At 48.0% G+C, this 18,130-nt stretch overlaps 2 protein-coding genes across 42 annotated transcripts in view; both read left to right on the top strand.

The window, feature by feature from the left end:
- Plekha7 (pleckstrin homology domain containing A7) overlaps positions 1–1,452 on the top strand; it is a 181,754-nt gene extending 180,302 nt beyond the window's left edge. For 33 of the 41 annotated variants that reach the window (XM_087582551.1, XM_087582497.1, XM_087582475.1 and 30 more), the window contains one exon: positions 139–1,444. Coding sequence is in view for 13 of the 41 variants with exons in the window: in XM_087582491.1 (XP_087438617.1) it covers positions 139–161 (23 nt within the window). In the remaining 28 variants the exon portion in view is untranslated. 41 annotated transcript variants of the gene reach the window in all.
- A 4,804-nt stretch (positions 1,453–6,256) lies between these two features.
- On the top strand, positions 6,257–14,618 carry LOC148007800 (uncharacterized). The gene is made up of 3 exons (XM_087603930.1): positions 6,257–6,440; positions 8,425–8,593; positions 13,856–14,618. The coding sequence occupies exons 1-3, from the start codon at positions 6,257–6,259 to the stop codon at positions 14,616–14,618; spliced, it is 1,116 nt and encodes a 371-aa protein (XP_087460056.1).
- The last annotated feature ends 3,512 nt before the right edge of the window (positions 14,619–18,130 follow it).

The raw sequence follows: 18,130 nt of genomic DNA, 5'->3' as shown, positions 1-18,130 counted from the left end.
CAGCGGCCGCCTTGCCCACACACCCTGCTCTGCTGCCCCATCTTCCAGCCCCTGTCATGCGTGTGCACAAACATGTCCACTCTGATGACAGGAGCAAAGGTTTTCCGGCCTCTCATTGTCTCCTGTGCTTTTTGCTAGCCCAGGCAGTAACGGACCCATGATCCAGTGTGCATTGGAGAAGCGTGGAGCCAGGGTCCCAGCGAAACCAGCATCTTCCTGGGATATGGCCCTCTCTGCCCACTGTGGAAACCCTTCCAGCTGAACAGGGGCTCTGGCTGGAGGAGAGAGCAACCTACCCACCATGGTGGGTGCAGCATGGAGCCAGGGCCCCATCCTACCACATGCCCATTTGTCTCGGTCCAGGTTCCTTTTTACAGATGACAAGCACTTTTGATACACGATGTGAAATATACTGTATTTTAGAATCAGAATATATTTTATAATGCTCACCTCAAGGACTGGATGACTCGTAAGGTGAGCCTGCAGGGTTTTGTAGACACACATAGGGTTTCAGGTACTATGGGGGGTGGGGGGGATAATGGGTAGGGAGAGGGACAGGCAAGCAGGGGCCATTTCCACCACCCGTGAGCCCAGACAGTGACAGGATTTGAGGCTGTCTTCCAGTATGAAGCTCATTGTGCTGTCCAGGAAAAGAGAGGCAGTCGACTGCTGGGATCTGCGTCCCTGCTGATACCCAGCCTTGGACACTCCACCTGGATGGCTCAGGGAGCCTGTCTGTGCCTTGCCCCTTGGTTCTGACTGAGGAGCAACCATGTGCTCAAAAGCCTTGGCTTCTTCGTCTGTCGATGGAGTGACGTTTCCTCAGCAAACAATTCTCAGAAGAAGAAAAAAAAAAAGCCCCTGTGAGTGGAAACTGGAGAAGTGTTATAGCAATAAACGCAACATTGGGTGACATCTGCCTACAGATGCCTAGCCTTGAGCCATCCCTGCAGCCAGGCAGTGCTAAAGGACCTTTGCTGTCTGCTGTGGGGAAAGCCCGGACAGCTTCCCTTGACTCCGTCTGGTGAGGAGGGCAGGCAGGGCCGGGACACAGGATTGTGACTTGACACCAGCCCCGCTGAGGAGGAGGGGGCCCTTTATTTAACATGTCTCATGATATTCTACATGCGGGAAACAATGAGAACAAAAAAACACCTTCATTGGGCGGAGCCACATTTTAAACAAAAATTTGTCTTTGACTATGCTTAAAAGAAGAAGAAAAAAAATCCTTGAATATATTTAGAAGTTACTGTCTGTTTTTAACTAACTCCATATGCTGCCAGTATCAACTTCATGACATTTGCCAAAATAAGATTTTATTTTTTGCCTTTATAAGATTTTGTTGGAAAAATGAAATGAATATTTTGCAAGAAAAAGTTAATTTAAATAAAAGTGTAATGGTTTGCAAAAAAAAAGTGATGTATAGATTAAAATATTAACCTCATCTGTGTCCTGGTTTTTGCTGGCTGTGTTTATTCACTATGGAGTGTGCACACTTACCCTGCATCAACCCTCTGCCTCCTCACTGTGTTCACGTACGAAAGATCCTTCTCACTGACAGCTCCTTGACATTTGAGTAAGTTTGGAGGCTTGAGGGGTGAGGATCCCTTTCCCACCCGCAGGCAAGGATCCCTATTTGGGGCTGGCTTGGGCTGGCCAGCCCTGATCTAATCCAAGACAGCAGAAGTGGTACAACAGGCCCTCAGCCAACCCACACACTGTACCCGTTCAAACGAGGCCTGTTAGTGATGAACCGTTGCAAACTGGATTTGCATTTAATTCATCTTGACTTGGGATGCATGCCTAAAGCAGAAGGCAAGGGGCCAGCTTGGTTTAGAGTTGTGTGCGTTTCCAAGTTTCTGCATGGCCAAGGAGTGTGTTGGAGGTTTGGAGAAGCCTTCCAAGTATTTAAAGTGGGAAAGTGGATTCCCAGGCACTCTGGATGGACCGAAGGGAGAACTGTTGTAGCCACTGTTCGGCTGGAATTTAAGAAGTACTCTTCTTGTTTTGAACATTAGCCAGAGTGTCACGTAGCAGATTAAAACAAGGAGGGGACAATCTGCAGCTGAGTGCAGTCATCTAAAAATACCTCACAGCCGATGCCCGCCCCTCAGTTTCTAGGCGGTTTCTAGACAGAACCGCATTGGTGGTTTCAAACTGTCAATGTTGGTTTGTGTTTCACAGCTATAGCCCTGTGTGTGAGGGAGCCTGGCAACTGTCTGGCTGCTGTTCCCAGGGTTCTCCATCAGGGTTCTAGGCGAACGGCAGCTTCAATTTCAGTCTGCAGAGAAAGTGAAAGGGCTTCAGCCAAACTCAGTGCAAAGCACTCAAAAAAAAAAAACAAAAAAAACAAATGGGCTGGAGGGATGGCTCAGTGGTTAAGAGCACTGACTGCTCTTCCAGAGGTCCCGAGCTCAGTTCCCAGCAACCACATGGTGGCTCACAACCATCAGTAATGGGATCTGATGCCCTCTTCTGGTGTGTCTGAAGACAGCTACAGTGTACCTATATATAGTAAATAAATCCTTTTTAAAAAATAGATGGGGTATTCTAATTCAGCAATTCAAAAAAAGCAAACCAAGATGAGGCCGTTTGTAGACTGGCTCACTAGGTATGTGCAGTCTGGGGTAAGGACTCTGATCCAGTGTTTCCAACTGTGTACCCTTACCTAGCCGAGGGCCTGAGGAGCAGAGGACCAGTATGTCTCTGTGTCTTCTCTAATCTCTTTTGCATGATCCCAGCTAAATAAAAACAGTTTACATACAGTTTGTGAAGCTGGTTTGCTGGACTGAGGGGATACTAAAAGGAAGCATCCTGGTTCATCTTCCCTCCGCTGCCTTGGCGTCCAGCTCTGGGCCCGTAAACCTCTAGTGGGTCCTTTCACCTCCCCACCGAAGGCCTTGGTTACCTCCACATGGACAGTTTACAGAGCTTTCCCATCTACTTCTGGTGGTATCTTTCACCTGTTCCCCAGGGGCCTGCAGGTTCCCAGCAAGTGTGAAGAGGAATGATAGTAACAGACTCTGGCCCAGCCAGCCAGGAGCCTCTTACAGCTCTGGAGGCCCCCCCAGGAGCAGCACACAGTACCCTATGCTAAGTCCTTTTGTGTTCTCACCAAGGGTGGGAATGAAGCAGCAAATTATTTGTCTAATCCACAAAATCACATTTCTGAGACATAGCAGGCCAATGCTGGGAGCCCTCTGCCTCAGGAGCCTCATCACTCAGGGGCTTTGCAAGGGACTTCTCAGGTTGTTCTGAAAAGAACAAAGGGACTAGGCTGGGGAAGGCATGAAAAAAAATGGCAGCCCCTCCCCGCACAGTAAACATGCCATTGCTTTGCAGCCTGCACTCAAAAGGCGACCACTTTCATTGCTCCCCCAGCAAAAGAAACCTTTCTTCAGAGCGAGTGGCGGGGTACAAAGGCAGAGCACAAAATGTACGCACATCAGAGTCCCCGCAATTCTGTTTGAACAAGCATATTGATTGGGCCTGACCCTGTTACATTTTTTCCCTATTATTTGAAAAGGTGCATCTAAGTGTAGTGAATTGAATCAACGGGACTGAACTTTCCACGAGAACTTCTCGAGGTATTTCTTTAGTTCAAAGCTTTTGAATTTTAAAGGGCATTTTTAATATGAATCTGTTGAGTATTCTTTGCCACAGCCCAACAAGGCATGTTAAATGCAGATGAGGCTAGAGTAGGCTGGGAGTGTGGGTACAGCCAGATGCTGCAGAGTATGAACAAACCTCACCTTGTGGGAGAGCCAGGCTTTGGAGAGAGGGTAAACCCCAGGTTGGGAAACAGGGCAGACACTAACCGGGACTTTCTGAGTACTGAGAGCAGTCTCGAAGCTCTCCTGTGGAGGAGAAAGTGTGTTGCCAAGCTGCCCACTGTCCTGCATTCTTACGGAGCTGAGAAAGAACTACGCAGGCAAAGTCCCTTAGCCGGGGTCCCAGTTCGAGTCAGCACACCTTGCTGATGTCCCCCCAGTGCTAGGCAGTCTTCAGCCTGTGACAGGAGCTCTGCCTCTGGACATTGAGTTGTGCCTTAATCCTTCATGAACCAAGGTGTCAGGCGTTTTGCTATTTGTGTGAGTCCCTTGTCTGGTTCTGGCCCTGGAAGCATCTAGAGCTCTCAGTTTACCCAAACATGGGTAGGACTTGGCCCACTCAAGACTCATGCTTCCTTTTTTAAATTAAAAATTATTGTAGTTGTTTTTATGTGTATTGTTGTTGTTTTGCCTGTATGTGTGTATGACCTGTGTGCAGTGCTGGAAGAGGCCAGAAGAGGGCATCAGATCCCATGGAACAGAGTTACAAACCGCTGTGAGTTGCCATGCGGCTGCTCGGAATCAAACCCAGATGCTCTGGCTGTCCTGGCCGAGCTCTTAATGACACCATCTCTCCAGCCCCCTCATGGCTCCTTTTTGTCAAGTTCTCTGTTCCTTGTTGGTCTGAGTTTCTGTTTGTCTGGAGGTTTTTGACCCTCAAAAGCATTTTCTTCCTGAACCCAGGGTTTAGGCTCAGAGGCAGAATTGTCCCAGAGGAGCTGATAAAGCCTCCTCCACCCACCCACCCATCCCTGCCTGCACCCAAAGGATCTGTGGTATGGATATCTCTGCAGGGTCCTCCCCCAAAAGACAGTTGCTGAGGAGTCCCTGGAAGGTCAGGATTGTTGCAAAAGATCAGTTCTTTGTGCCTGTCTCTGCCCACAAAGGCAGGAGCCATACCCATTCAGCCTCCTCCGCCTTTCCCACCTCCAAAAGCTTTGTCCTGTACCCTAGATAGAAATTCACCCTCCCAACGCTTGTCTTCTTGGCTTTGACTTTCAGGCCTCCTGCTGTGGTCCGTGCCCAGGGCCACAACAGCCAGCGAGCACAACAGTTAGTAAGCAACCCCTGCGTCTCCACTGGTCTATTATATCCCAGGGGGAGCCTGCCAGCACCACCTGAGGGTGTCCCTCACTGACTTCACTTCAGTCCCCTCCAGTTTGAGTGGCCTAACTGGCAACCTCTAGATGTCTGCTGGCTGGGGGAGATGGAGAGGTGGGGGAATGATCCAAGCAAGCCTCTCACCCCTGCACTTCAGGACAGCTGTCCCTGCCTGGCTTCTTGTCATCCCCACAAGTTACAGCCCTTGGAAGTATCAGAAACATCTTTCTCTTTATATGGGAGGAGTGTTGCTGCTCCGGTTTCTATCTCTTGCCCCCCAAAGCAAGGCTGGGAGGCTGCAGAGGACTTCCTCAGCACCTGCCCGGGTCCTCTGTCTTTGAGCTTGGCAACTGTCTCAGTAGCCCTCCCTGTTCAGGGATTGCAACCCATTTCAAGTAGCTACTACAGTGTGGTCGGATACCTTAAACCTAGCAGCGTAACACTGTAATTATCTGTCATGATTATGCAATTACGCAGGCTCATCAGCGGGGCAGATCTTCAGCTCTTATAGCAGAGGCAGGGAGCAGCCTAGGGTGGCTTTTTCACCTTGGAGGTACAGCAGTGGGGCTGTCTGGATGGGATGCCGATCCTAAACTGGGGCGGCTGAGCATCCTCACCTCTACCCAAGCCTCCTCACGTGACTGCTAAGACTTTCTTACAACATAGAAGTTCAGGATACAGGAACCCCCTCATCTGAGCTGGTACCCTAGGGAATCAAGACTAACTCAGGCCCGAGCCAGGCATGAAGGCCTATGCCTGTAATCCCAGCCCTAGAAAGACTGAGGCAGGAGGATTGTGAGTTTGAGGCTAGACTGGGCTATTTAGTGAACCTGTCTCTACCAGTCTGGGAGGTGGTCTGGAAACGGTATTTCCCGGAGCCTTGCTATTTTGGTTTGGACAGGAAGTGTTTCCTGCAGTTCAAAAGTGAGTTGAAGCTGGTTCACAGCAGGTGGTGTTATCTGCAGCATTGTCTGAAGCCTTAGGAGGTAAACCCAGCTGGGGGCTGGTCACTGGTGGTCTGTATGCCGCCTTTGGATTAGAACTGGTTCCTGGTCTCCTCCTCTCTCTGCTTCCTGTCTGACTGGAGCCGAGTAGCCTCTGTCACATGCTTTGATGACCAAATATTCTGCTTCAGTGTCCACAGCCCAAAAGCTATAGACTAAAACCTTTGAAACAGTGAGCCAGGAGGAATCCTTCCTCTCTTAAGGTGTCTCTCCCAGGTATTTGGTCCCAGTGACCCCGAAGGCACTAAGGAACAGAGCCACCAACCAGAGAAGGTGGGCTGTGTATGTTCCGTCTCCCCCCACCAACCCCCAACAGTCTCGATGGCCAGCCCGTGGCGGTCTGGAAGACTGCTCTTTGCTTTGGTACCCAGCTTCTCATATCTGCTTCTACAAGAGGGAAACAAGCCAGTAGGGGTGGTGTCCTCTCCACCTCCTGCTTCCTCAACCCTCACTGCTCCAGGAGGGTTTGTCCTGGGACAGCTGTCAGAGACTGAGAAGGGTCAAGGTGAGCCCCTGGAAAGCTGTGATGAGAGAGGAAAGGAGGGGATAAAGGACTTTCACTTTGAAGGAAGGCATGTCACGGGGTGGGGTGTGGGGTGTGTGTGTGTGTGTGCTGAGGATGGCCAGTCATGGTTACCCTCCACCATCCCCCTCCCAGGAGCTTGCCTGCCACTGATGCTTCTGCATCCTTCATCCCACTAGCATCTGTTTGACACATTTGCCTCATCTTTACTACACATGATACTTTCCACCATCTTTAAAAATTATATTCATGGGGTTGGGGATTTAGCTCAGTGGTAGAGCGCTTGCATAGCAAGCGCAAGGCCCTGGGTTTGGTCCCCAGCTCCGAAAAAAAGAAAAAAAATTATATTCATTTATTTATTTTGGGCGTCAGGGGGACACTCATGTCATGGCTTGTTTGTAGAGGTCAGAGGACACCCTTCAGGCATTAACTCCCTCCTTCCATTCTGTGGGTCCCAAGGGTCAAACTCGGGAGGTCGTGCTGGTGGGAAGTGCCTTTGCCTGCTGAGCCTTCTCACTGGCTCTATCTATCACTATCCATTCTCCTCTTCTTATAAAGTAAGGTGACTGCTAGTTTGCCACAGTCAGGCTACTGTAAGGACTACGGGAGAGTGCGTTGGAAATGCTTCTTTTCTGTTTGTTTTGTTTTTTGTTTTTCAAGCAAAACCTGGCTGTCCTGGGACTCACTCTGTGGATCTAGCTGGCCTCAGACTCAGAGATTTGCCTGCCTTTGCCTCCTGAGTGCTGAGATGGAAGGCGGGAGCCACCACTGCCCGGCTGAAAATAGTTCTTGATTGGCTGAGATGGTTTCTTAAACGTGTAGCCTTGGCTAGCCTAGAGCTTGTTATGTAGACCAGATATCACTTGCCTCTGCCTCCCAAATGCTAGAATTAAAGGTGTGTGTACCCCTACACCCACTCAGATAAGAATGGTTCTTGATCCTATAGGAAACATTAAGAAAAAATATACATGTAGGGGCTCAGATCACTGGCTGCTCTTCCAGAGGACCAGAGTTCAGTTTCCATCACCCACGTGGTGGCTAACAACTGTCTATAACTCACGGTCCAGAGGATCTGGTGTCATCTTATGGCCATCCTGGGCATTGAATCTCATGAATATACGTGAGGCAAAACCCATCCACACACATAAATAAAAGTAAATAGAATCTAGAACAACCTTAATAAATCTGTGTGTGTACATACATATTTACAATTGTCTATCTACACTTAAGTTACAGTAATTCATCAGGTTTCACACATCTAGTCTTTTCTTTAGGGAGAACATAGGCCGATGGCCAGTGAGATGGCTCAGCAAATAAAGGCACTTGGCCACACTAGCCTGGAGACCTGAGTTCAAACCCCGAGATGGATAAAGACAGAAGGAGAGAACCAGCTCCACAAAGATCCACACCCACAAACATGTACTCTGCCCTCCACATCTTCCCTGTGGCTCACATGCACCTTGCATGTACACGCGCGCGCACGCGCACGCACACACACACACACACACACACACACACACACAATAATAAATTTAAAATATATGTGAGCTGTATGATAGTAGGGTTACTGACTTGTTTCCTACAGTAGCCACAAGAATCACTAAAAATCATAGTTCCAGGAATAAATGTCTGTTGCCAGGACCACTGGCCTTGGAAGGCGTGACCCATCTCTGTTGTGTGTTTTAGCTCCCGGAAGCATCTCTAGTTCCCTGAGCCTAGGTAAAAGCAGCAAGTATGGAGTCCAGCACGTCAGCCCTCACTCCCTAAGCTTCAGTTCCTATTTGAGAAATGGGGCTAGCCATGCCTGCTCCACTTGGGTCATCGCGGAGCCCGTGTGGTCACCGTTACTCACACACAGCCCTTGCTGGAGAGCTTTTGGTACACCACTAGCCCCTTTGCCCTCGTGTCTGATCCAGCCGCAGAGCTTGAGGTGGTTCACCCCTATTTAAGCCCTGCCCCTCTTAAGAGCTGGCCAAGGAGCACAGGCTTGGGATCCTCCAGCAGCCCTCTGCCCTGGTCTTCTGCTCTCACCCTCTGCCATTCCAGTCAGTCACCTGCAGCAGCCCTAGGCTTTTGAAGCTAGGATTCAAGGAACCTGGCCCTGATGGAGCTGCCTCCCTGGGCCCTCCATCCAGGTACGAGGACAGACAGGTCCTTGGAGGCCTGCTCCTGCAGCCCTGCGGCTGTCCACCTGACATCACATCAACCTGTGTAGTCCCTTTGATGTCAGTCCCCAAACTGGAGCCTGGCGCCCTGCTCTGAGGACCCGGGCTTTGAAGTTGGCCTATAAATTGAGCTTTCAGGAAGAAAGTTGTCTGTTGTGCCTCAGAGCAACCAGCCGGGCCCTGTAAAGGCACGCAGAGTACCGTGAGCCCCTGATAAATAATTCTTTCTGGGCCCAAGAAAGAGTCGTTCCATTTAAAGGGAAGGAAAATTCCCTTGACCTTTTCATTGAAGTTGGGGGTGGGGTGGGGTGGGGTGGGAGCGGTGGAGAGGGTTTTCGTGTCTTCATATGAAAGCCACATGGGAAAGCAGGTAGTTTCTGAGAATGAGGCCGGGTAACTATCCTCCAAACAAGCACTCTTGACACCAAGTGCTCTTAGCCAACCCTGCCCCTCCTCTCCGTGCCTTGCCATGCTGTGACCCGCCTCTTAGAGGAAGAGAGGCAAATCCTGCTAGAAATGATTGGGACTTTCGACCCATCTTTTCCTTCCAGTGTCTGACTCTGTTTAGGGCCGAGGCCTCCAAGCAGATAGCTCTCTGACCCCAAGGAGGCCTGGACATAGGCACTGGTGGGAACACACTGGGTGCCCTTGGACAGTCTCTGTAGTCCACAGCTGGGTAACTGGATAGCTAGACAAAGCATAGTGCACACACAGAAGGTACACAGAATACCACATTCAGGCCAGAACCAGATGTGTGCCACAACACCAGCTGCTCTTCTCAGGAGGCCGTTGCCCCAGCAGTCACCCTCCCCACTTCTGTGTTAGTCACACACACAGGATTTTCTTTATAGTGTTACTACCTAATGAAGCACTAACAAAGACCATCTCTTTTGTTGTTTGTTTGTTTGTTTGGAGGTTTTGTTCATTTTGAGACAGGAGATCACTACGTAGCTCCGGTTGGCCTCAAACCCACAGAGATCTGCCTGCCTCTGCCTGCTAAGTGCTGGGACTAAAGGCATGCGCCACCATGTCTAGCTCAAAGGCCATACAAACCTTAGCTTGACTGGTTCTTTTGAAGTTACTTTTCTCATTGCTATGATAAATACATCATAAAAGCAACGTAATGTGAGAAGGGTTTGTTTTGGCTTATGGTTTAAGAGGGGAACACTGTCTATCGTGGCAGTAAAGGCATGACAGCAAGGTGTGAGGTGGCACCCACGGTCCAGCCTCAAATTTGTTCCTGAATGCTGGAAGTTTCCGTGTACCATCATGACTGGCTCAGAAATTTTAATAAATATGATTTTCTGTTCACTTAGTCAATCCTGGAAGAGTATTGTTCCCAAAAGTTCTAAAGTCGGGCTGGGGCATATGCCTGGGAAGTTCTGGGCTCAATTCTCAGCAGAGTGTGGGAGGAGGAGAATTCCAGCTGGGTATGGAAGCACGCATAGATCTTAGGAGACTAAGGCAGGAGGATTACCTGGAGTTAAAAGGATGTTATATATAAAGAGATATATAATAAGACTGTCTTAAAATATGTACATATATACATAATTATAGTTGTATACTATACATATATATTTATAGAAAATCCATTAACTTTGAATTTGAAGAACTGTTTCTTCCTTGATTAAAGAAAAAGGCTGGAGAGATGGCTCAGGAGGTAAGAGCACTGACTGCTCTTCCAGAGGTCCTGAGTTCAGATCCCAGCAACCACATGGTGACTCATAACCATCTGTAATGAGATCTGATGCCCTCTACTGATGTGTCTGAGACAGTTACAGTGTACATATATATTTATTTAATTATTTATTTATTGTATATACTATATATATATCATTAAATCTTTTAAAAAAGACAAGATTACAAGAATAAAGGAAATTTCAATGATGTTCATTATTATGCAACGTATCTTTTTGTTCCTTTGCTTGTTTTTATTTAACAAAAAATTGTTCTTATGTGTACACGTGTGTGCCTGCATGTCTGATCTGTACCACGCATGCGTACATGAGCTCTGAGACCAGAGCAGAGAAGGAAAAGAGGAGCGCTGGTGCTCAGTTCACTTTCTCTTTTTCATTCAGTCCAGGACTCCAGCTCGTGAGGACCCACATTTGGGACAAGTGTTTGCTACTCAGTTAAAGCTCTCTGGAAATGCTCTCCCAGATACCCCGGAGTGTCTTCTAGATAATCCCAAGCCACTGGACAGTGGAGATTGACCATAGGATGTATCTGTTGGTTTCTTTGCCACTGAAGATCTTGCCTCTGATGGTCATCTTGCACGTTAATACCCATCCCTGCTCCTTTAGTATCATACAGTGCTGTATGAACACCTGCTTCTTCTCTGCTGCACTGTTGAAGGACACCAGAGCTACCTCAGATAATAGTGTGCAGCCACTGAATCATAGGTACATCTTCAATTTAGAAAGTACCAAACTGAAGCTGGGCCCCGTGGCACATGCCTACAATACCAGCACTCCGGAGGCTGAGGCAGGAGGATTGAGAATGTAAGTCTATCCTGAAAGATCTCTTTATTAGAAAAGAAAAAAAGCAAGAAAGCAAGAAAAGATACCTAAGTGCTGCCTGCCATCGTAGCTTTATTTCGTGTTTCTGCTATGGACTCTCGTTGCTACCCAGCTTCTCCACAGACGGCAGTCTCTGGGACAGCCCCCGATCTTCCCTCTTGGTATCCACACCCTGCAGTCCTTTCTCCTTAATTGTGGGCTGGAGCTAGTAATTCACATAAAGGATGTGACAAGGTGATAGGGCGGCACTTCTGAGGAGTCTGCTCCTGAGTGCTGGGATCAAAGACACAAGCTACCATACCTTGTCTCAGTGGGATTTTCTTTGTCTTCATTCTAATTGGGATTTTTTTTTTTTTTTGTGGTGTTCTCAACCTGTGGATGAATGTCTTCAGGCCATTTGAGAAGGTCTTATATATTCTCTCTTTTAAAAAAGACTTAATTTTTTAAAATTATGTGTATATGTGTATATAGTGGAGGTATGTGTGTATGCATGCGGGTGGCTGAGGAGACCTGAAGAGGGCATCAGATGCCCTGGAGCCAGATTACGGGGAGTTGTAAGCCACCTAGTGTGGGTACTGGGAGCTGAGCTAATGTCATCTGGAAGACCAGCAAGTGCTCTTAACTGATGAGCCATCTCTGTGGCCTTCGTATTATCTCTTTAAAGGTTGTGCTCTGGGGCTGGAGAGATGGCTCAGCCATTCAGAGCACTGACTGCTCTTCCAGAGGTCAGTTCCCAGCAACCACATGGTGGCTCACAACCATCTGTAATGGGATCTGACGCCCTCTTCTGGTGTGTTTGAAGACAGCTACAGTGTACTCATATACATAAGATAAATTAATAATTCTTTAAAAAAAACTGGTGTTCTCTGGCCCGGTGTGGTGGCACACACCTTTAATCCCAGAACTCAGGAGGCAGAAGCAGATGGATCTCTGTGAGTTCTAAGACCACTTTTGTCTACGTAGTGAGTTCAAGACAACCAGGGTTTGTTGAACGGAGAAACTGTGTCTTGAAAAAAAGAAAAAGTTGTTCTGTTCTCTCCCAGCTGTCCCTTTCCAGCACCCCTCTGTGTGAATGCTAGCTAGCCTTTCACACCGTTGCATGTGCAGAAATTCATGGTGCATCTGGGTGAGATGGGCCACACAGAATTGAAGACCTTTTTGGCCACACTCCCCTAACACATGGTGGCACATCTCACAGACCATCATCATGACATCATCATGACACTTGTTCATACTGACTTGTTTCAAGGATGGAAAACAAAAGATGTGGGACTCCTGGTCACCACAGCCCCTGTCCAAGCTGGCTGGCCACATAGTACCAGGCATCGGTGCCAGACCCTGAGTGATAGAGGTGCCCACACTCTGCGATAAACATGCATTTGTAATGTGCAGCTCCTGGGACAGACTCTTGCCCTCCTTAGGCCTAAGGCTGGCTTCTCAGGCCACACAGGACTGACATCTAGAACCAGGTTATTCTGCTGAGTCTCTTGGGTGTGGGATGGTATTTGGCAGTAGCCTCTGCCTCCGCCCACTCTATTCCAACGTCTCTCAACCATGACCAACCACAAATGTCTCCAGACATTGCCAAATGTACCCAGGGGAAGAAGCCGAAGCCACTCCTGGTTGAGGGGCAATGGTCCAAGGACAACATTCCGGACAAGAAAGCCTCACAGAGTTAGCGATACTAAGAGTCTGTGCAATAAAAGAGTTGACGGTTGACGGTGTAACCGGAGCTGTGGGTTGAGAGCTGTCTGTCTTCGGTTTTGGCTGTGGAAGCTAGTGGCTAAGTTCCATGTGTTCCACTTTAGCTACGTGAACTCAATTTTCAGCCCTGATCTTTTATTTATAACATAGCAATTCTTTTGAAAATGGCTTCATGTAGTTTGAAGACTGGCAGGCAAATTGACCCACTGTGGAATTCAGTCTTGGGGGTAACGCCCTGGCAATGGTGATAGCCCACTCCAAGTGTGTTAGGACCTATGAAGCTGCTCTCTGGACGAGTAGCACTTGTGGGTGCCAGGGAGAACAGGGAAGGCCTTGTTTGGTAATGGGGGACGTGGTTTGTAGGAAACACAGAACGGGTATTCCTTGGTTTTTCCTGAGCCAGAGGTAATTGAGAGTGCTTTGTGAGAGTCTGAGGGGGTCTGATATCCAGAAATCAAGTCAGGGGAAGCTCATGCCATAACAATTTGATGCTCAAGTTGTGCACTTGCAGTTTGGAGACAAAAAAGTGAGGTCATTTCTCACTTTCTTTGACAATCACCCAAAGCAGCAAAGAGAAGGAGAAACAAGAGAGCAGACACTGGCTCCCAAGGACCTCAGGCATCGAAACAAACTTGGAAATGCATGAAAGAGCTGAAAAGAGACTGGATCGTATCAAATGAACACAGAAAGATGTCTGCTTGTGCAGAATGTGAGTCAAGGGGCCAGTGTCTTCCTGAGGAGAGGCTGATTGCCAGAGCCACCTGCCAGGCACACAGGTCCACAGCCTCTGCCTCTCTATTTTATTGATAAATTGTGTGTGTGTGTGTGTGTGTGTGTGTGTGTGTGTGTGAATGCGCATGTGCACATAATATAATGGCCATTAGAGGGTGTTGAGCTTGGAGCTGTAGTTACAGCCTGGTATGGGTGCTAGGAAACAAACTCTGGTGGTCTACAAGATTGTCTGGCACGTGTCAGGTACTGAGTAAGTATGTGTAGTGGGTCAAACAAGTAATAAAAGGAGAAGAGGAGGAAAAAAGAGGGAGGAGAAAAAGTGGAAGAGGAGAAAAGGAGGAGGAGGAAGAAGAGAAGAGGAGGAAGAGGAGGAGGAAGAGGAGGAGGAAGAAGAGGAGGAAGAGGAGGAAGAAGAGGAGGAAGAGGAGGAAGAAGAGGAGGAGGAGGAAGAGGAGGAAGAGGAGGAGGAGAAAGAGGAGGAGGAGGAAGAGGAGGAGGAGAAAGAGGAGGAGGAAGAGGAGGAGGAGGAAGAGGAGGAAGAGGAGGAGGAGAAAGAGGAGGAGGAAGAGGAGGAGGAGGAAGAGGAGGAGGAAGAGGAGGAGGAGGAAGAGGAGGAAGAGGAGGAGGAGGAAGAGGAGGAGGAGGAGGAAGAGGAGGAAGAGGAGGAAGAGGAGGAGGAGGAAGAGGAGGAGGAGGAGGAGGAAGCGGAGGAGGAGGAAGAGGAGGAGGAAGAGGAGGAGGAAGAGGAGGAGGAAGAGGAGGAGGAGGAAGAGGAGGAGGAGGAAGAGGAGGAGGAGGAAGAGGAGGAGGAGGAAGAGGAGGAGGAGGAGGAAGAGGAGGAGGAGGAAGAGGAGGAGGAGGAAGAGGAGGAGGAGGAAGAGGAGGAGGAGGAGGAAGAGGAGGAGGAGGAGGAAGAAGAGGAGGAGGAGGAAGAAGAGGAGGAAGAGGAGGAGAAGAAGAAGCCGCCGCCCCTAAGCTTGTTGAAGAAACCGCAATGCAGAGAGCAGAAACACACTCTCCAGAATGATTCATTTTTATAGAAATAATGCACAGCAAAAATATAAGAAGATATGACAAAACGATAAAGAATATCAGCTGAAAGAACAGAAGATTTTACATTTTTATTTAGACTTTGCCCCCTACATTTACCTGTGTGCCTGGTGCCCGCTAGGTCAGAAGAGGATATCAGATGCCTGGAACTGGAGTTACATATAGTGGTGAGCCACCATGTGGGTGCTAGGAATTGAACCTGGGTTCTCTTTAAGAGCAAATAGTGCTCTTAACCTCTGAGGCAGCTCTCTAGCCTCTGATAATCATACAATGCAAGCTGGAATGTTGGACACTGCTTGAGTCACAAGAGGAACAGAGACAGGAATGACAGAAATGGAAATGGAGTGGAAATAGCAGAGGCAGAATGCTTGTACTTGGCATTTCTAAGGGGAAGGCTTGTATTTATTGATGACAGCATGGAGCAATTTGTTGTAAGTTTAAGAAACCACACTTAATCCTCTGGACTCGTTGGAAGTTCACCAAGTTTGTTTTTTCATCAAATTTATTTTGACTAAACCGGTCAGCTGACAGTTCTCTACCAATTTTTTAACTTTTAGATTTACTCTTATTTTGCCTTCATGTATGTATTTGCACCATGTGTGTGCCTGAGGCCCAGAGAGGTTTAGATTAGCATTAGAAATGGTTGTGAACTACCGTGTGTGAGTGTGTGCATGCTAGGAATTGAACCCAGGTCCTCTGCAAGAACAGCCAGTGCTTTAACTGCTGATCTCTCTCTCCAGCCCCATGTTCTCTACGTTTCACTGAGGACATGTAACTAGAGATTCTCTGTTATCCTGTTCTATATCACCGCGACAGGACACCAGACTGTTTAATTTATAAAGAAGATTGGAAGGCAGCCTAGTGGTAGAGTGTTTGCCTAGACACACACACACACACACACACACACACACACACACACACACACACGCATTCGCGTGCGTGCGTGCACGGCTTTTAGCAGAGGATGGTGGGGCATTTTTATAGTTACTTTAGCCCAGGAGTTCAAGACCAGACTGGGCAACACAGTAAGACTCCACTTTAAAAAAAAAATTAGGTGCTGGGTTGAGAGTGGTAGCATACATAGTGTATTGAGGTTCTGGGTTCTACCAGCTGGAATGCAAAAGAAAAAATTTTTTTCTTCTAGTTCTGAGGTTGGGCCACTCAAGAACACTGTACCAACAAGTGTTGAGGGTTCTGTGTGGTGTCGTCCATAGTAGAAGAGCAGAGGACAAGACAGGTTTGTGGACAAGCTCATGATGCTTTCCTGGCTTTATAGCCATCTGCATTACACTAGCTAGTTCACCAGGCTAATGCTCTCAGGACCTGGTCCATCTCAGCACATGGAGCTGTAGGTGTGGTTAAGCGACAGAGAGCTTCTTAACATGGGAAGGGCCTAGACTGCATCTCCAGCACCCCAGACCATTCTCACCATCTGTTCTAGAGGGGACATTGGAAGTATGTACCACCCGAATTGCACATAGTCGACAAATGTTTCCAATTTTACTTTTGTTAGGAGCCTTGAAAGATTGTGTTCCCCAGGACTATTGTACAAGCCGTTATGGGATGGCTAGAGGCACTGTCTTCCCTCCGGTGGGATTTTCTAAGGGGATGGAGTGAGGAAGAAGTAATTCCAGGTGCTCAGGAATGGAGGTCTCCAGCAGAACCTCTTCAGCACTGGGTGTGCACATCCTGCCAGGGTGTTCACTGAGTCACAGTGACTGACACTGCCAATAAGCCAAGTGAGAAACAAGGCAAGGGTTAGGAAAATAGGATCATGGCGTAATCAAACTTTTGCACTGTAGCGTCAAGGGTTGGTAGAAGCCATGTTGGGGTGGACTGTAGAGGAGATGAATGGTAATAATAGACTGGCAATTAAATTCACTCTAGGAGGGGCTGCAAAGTTGGTTGAACAGTTAAGAGCACTTGTTCTCACAGGGGACAATTCTTTTTTTTTTTTTTTTAAGATTTATTTATTACATGTGTACACTGTAGCTGTCTTCAGACACACCAGAAGAGGGCATCAGATCTCATTACAGATGGTTGTGAGCCACCATGTGGTTGCTGGGAATTGAACTCAGGACCTCTGGAAGAGCAGTCAGTGCTCTTAACCGCTGAGCCATCTCTCCAGCCCGTTTGATTTTTAGCACCCACATGGAGGCTCACCATCATCTAACAACACTTAGGTGTCAGGTGGTTGTGATCACCATGTGGGAGCTAGGAATAAAACCTGCACCTTCTACAGGAGCAACCTGTACTCTTAAATGCTAGGCCATCTCTCCAGCTCCGAACTTGTCCTTACACTGCTGGTGTCTCCTAGCCACTCAGCTGCGTGCTTTACTGTAGTCTCAGTGACTAACCAAGGTGCTCAGCCTGCTGTCCTTTTATCGATGCAAGGTAAGGCCACTCAGCACACTGTGCTCAAGTTGCTTAGTGTATCATCAATAATGGAGAGAGCTGGGTTGTGGGACACTAGTCCACACTGAGGCTTTAATAAGCACAAGTTCATGGAATTAAAAATATATTCATTTAGGGGAGTGGGGATGTACATCATGGTGCATGCCATGTGGAGGTCAGGGGCAGCTCGTGGGAGTTCTCAACTTCCACCATGTCAGATCTGAGGATTGAACTCAGGTTGTCTGGCTTAGGGTGAAGCGTTTGTACTTGGGGAGCCAGCCAGCCAGCCCAGTTCAGGAAAGACAGAAAGAAAAGACATTACAGAGATAGGAAAAGAGGCTCATAACTTGTAGGTTGTTTTTTACATAAGAGTAAGAAGTCAGGTGTATGGTCATGCAGTACAGTCAACACTCAAAAGGCAGGAGGATTCTTGAATTCCATGACAGCCAGAGATAACCTGTCTACCAAATGCAAAACAAACCAAAACAAAACACCCTACAGATGAACAAAAGAGTTGACTAGACAAGGAGTTATAGGCACTGTGAGGTCCTCCAGCATTTCTCACTGGCTTGTTGGATCATTTTCCAGAATAGCTAAAGGTGGTCAGGAAAGTGTGACCTTGGGGCTGGTGGCTGACACTGAACTGAGCAATTGAGACCTGCACCATTTCAGTGGTGACAGAGCAGCAAGGGACATCCCTGTGTAGCAGAAATTTATTTCCCCATTGGAAGGGTGACTCAACTTTGTTTTCAAGTGAGGTCATCACACTGAACATTTCTGCATCTTCCATTCTCCCAGTGTTAAATATCTAAGTAGCTTTTAGCTACTACATAGGACATGGATTTTGGTCATTAAGGGCAGCTGGAACCCGGTTAGGGGCGAACCTCTGGGTACGAACTTGGGGTAAGGACAGTTCTGGATGAAGTCACTCGTGTGAAAAATCATAACCCTTCCACCATGCCCGACTGTTCAAGAATAACTTGTATTCGTTACGTTTTCCATCTCATTTACTTAGTGTGTGCTCAGGTGCCACAGCACATGGGCACGTTCAGAGGACAAAGCGGCTGCTGACTTCTACCGCACGGGCACTGGAGAGCAAACTCAGCTT

Source organism: Rattus norvegicus, chromosome 1 (assembly GCF_021556685.1).
Source record: "Rattus norvegicus strain SHRSP/BbbUtx chromosome 1, alternate assembly SHRSP_T2T, whole genome shotgun sequence".
NCBI lineage: Eukaryota > Metazoa > Chordata > Mammalia > Rodentia > Muridae > Rattus > Rattus norvegicus.
Note: the sequence above shows the minus strand (reverse complement) of the source record. Positions and strands in the feature narration are given on the sequence as shown.

Excerpts from the sequence above, each read along its gene's own strand:
- LOC148007800 (XM_087603930.1), top strand. The coding sequence starts at position 6,257 with ATGGCCAGCCCGTGGCGGTCTGGAAGACTGCTCTTTGCTTTGGTACCC. Across the intron at positions 6,441-8,424 it reads AGAGACTGAGAAGGGTCAAG|AGCTGGCCAAGGAGCACAGG; the intron begins GTGAGCCCCTGG and ends GCCCCTCTTAAG. Across the intron at positions 8,594-13,855 it reads TCCCTGGGCCCTCCATCCAG|TAATAAAAGGAGAAGAGGAG; the intron begins GTACGAGGACAG and ends GGGTCAAACAAG.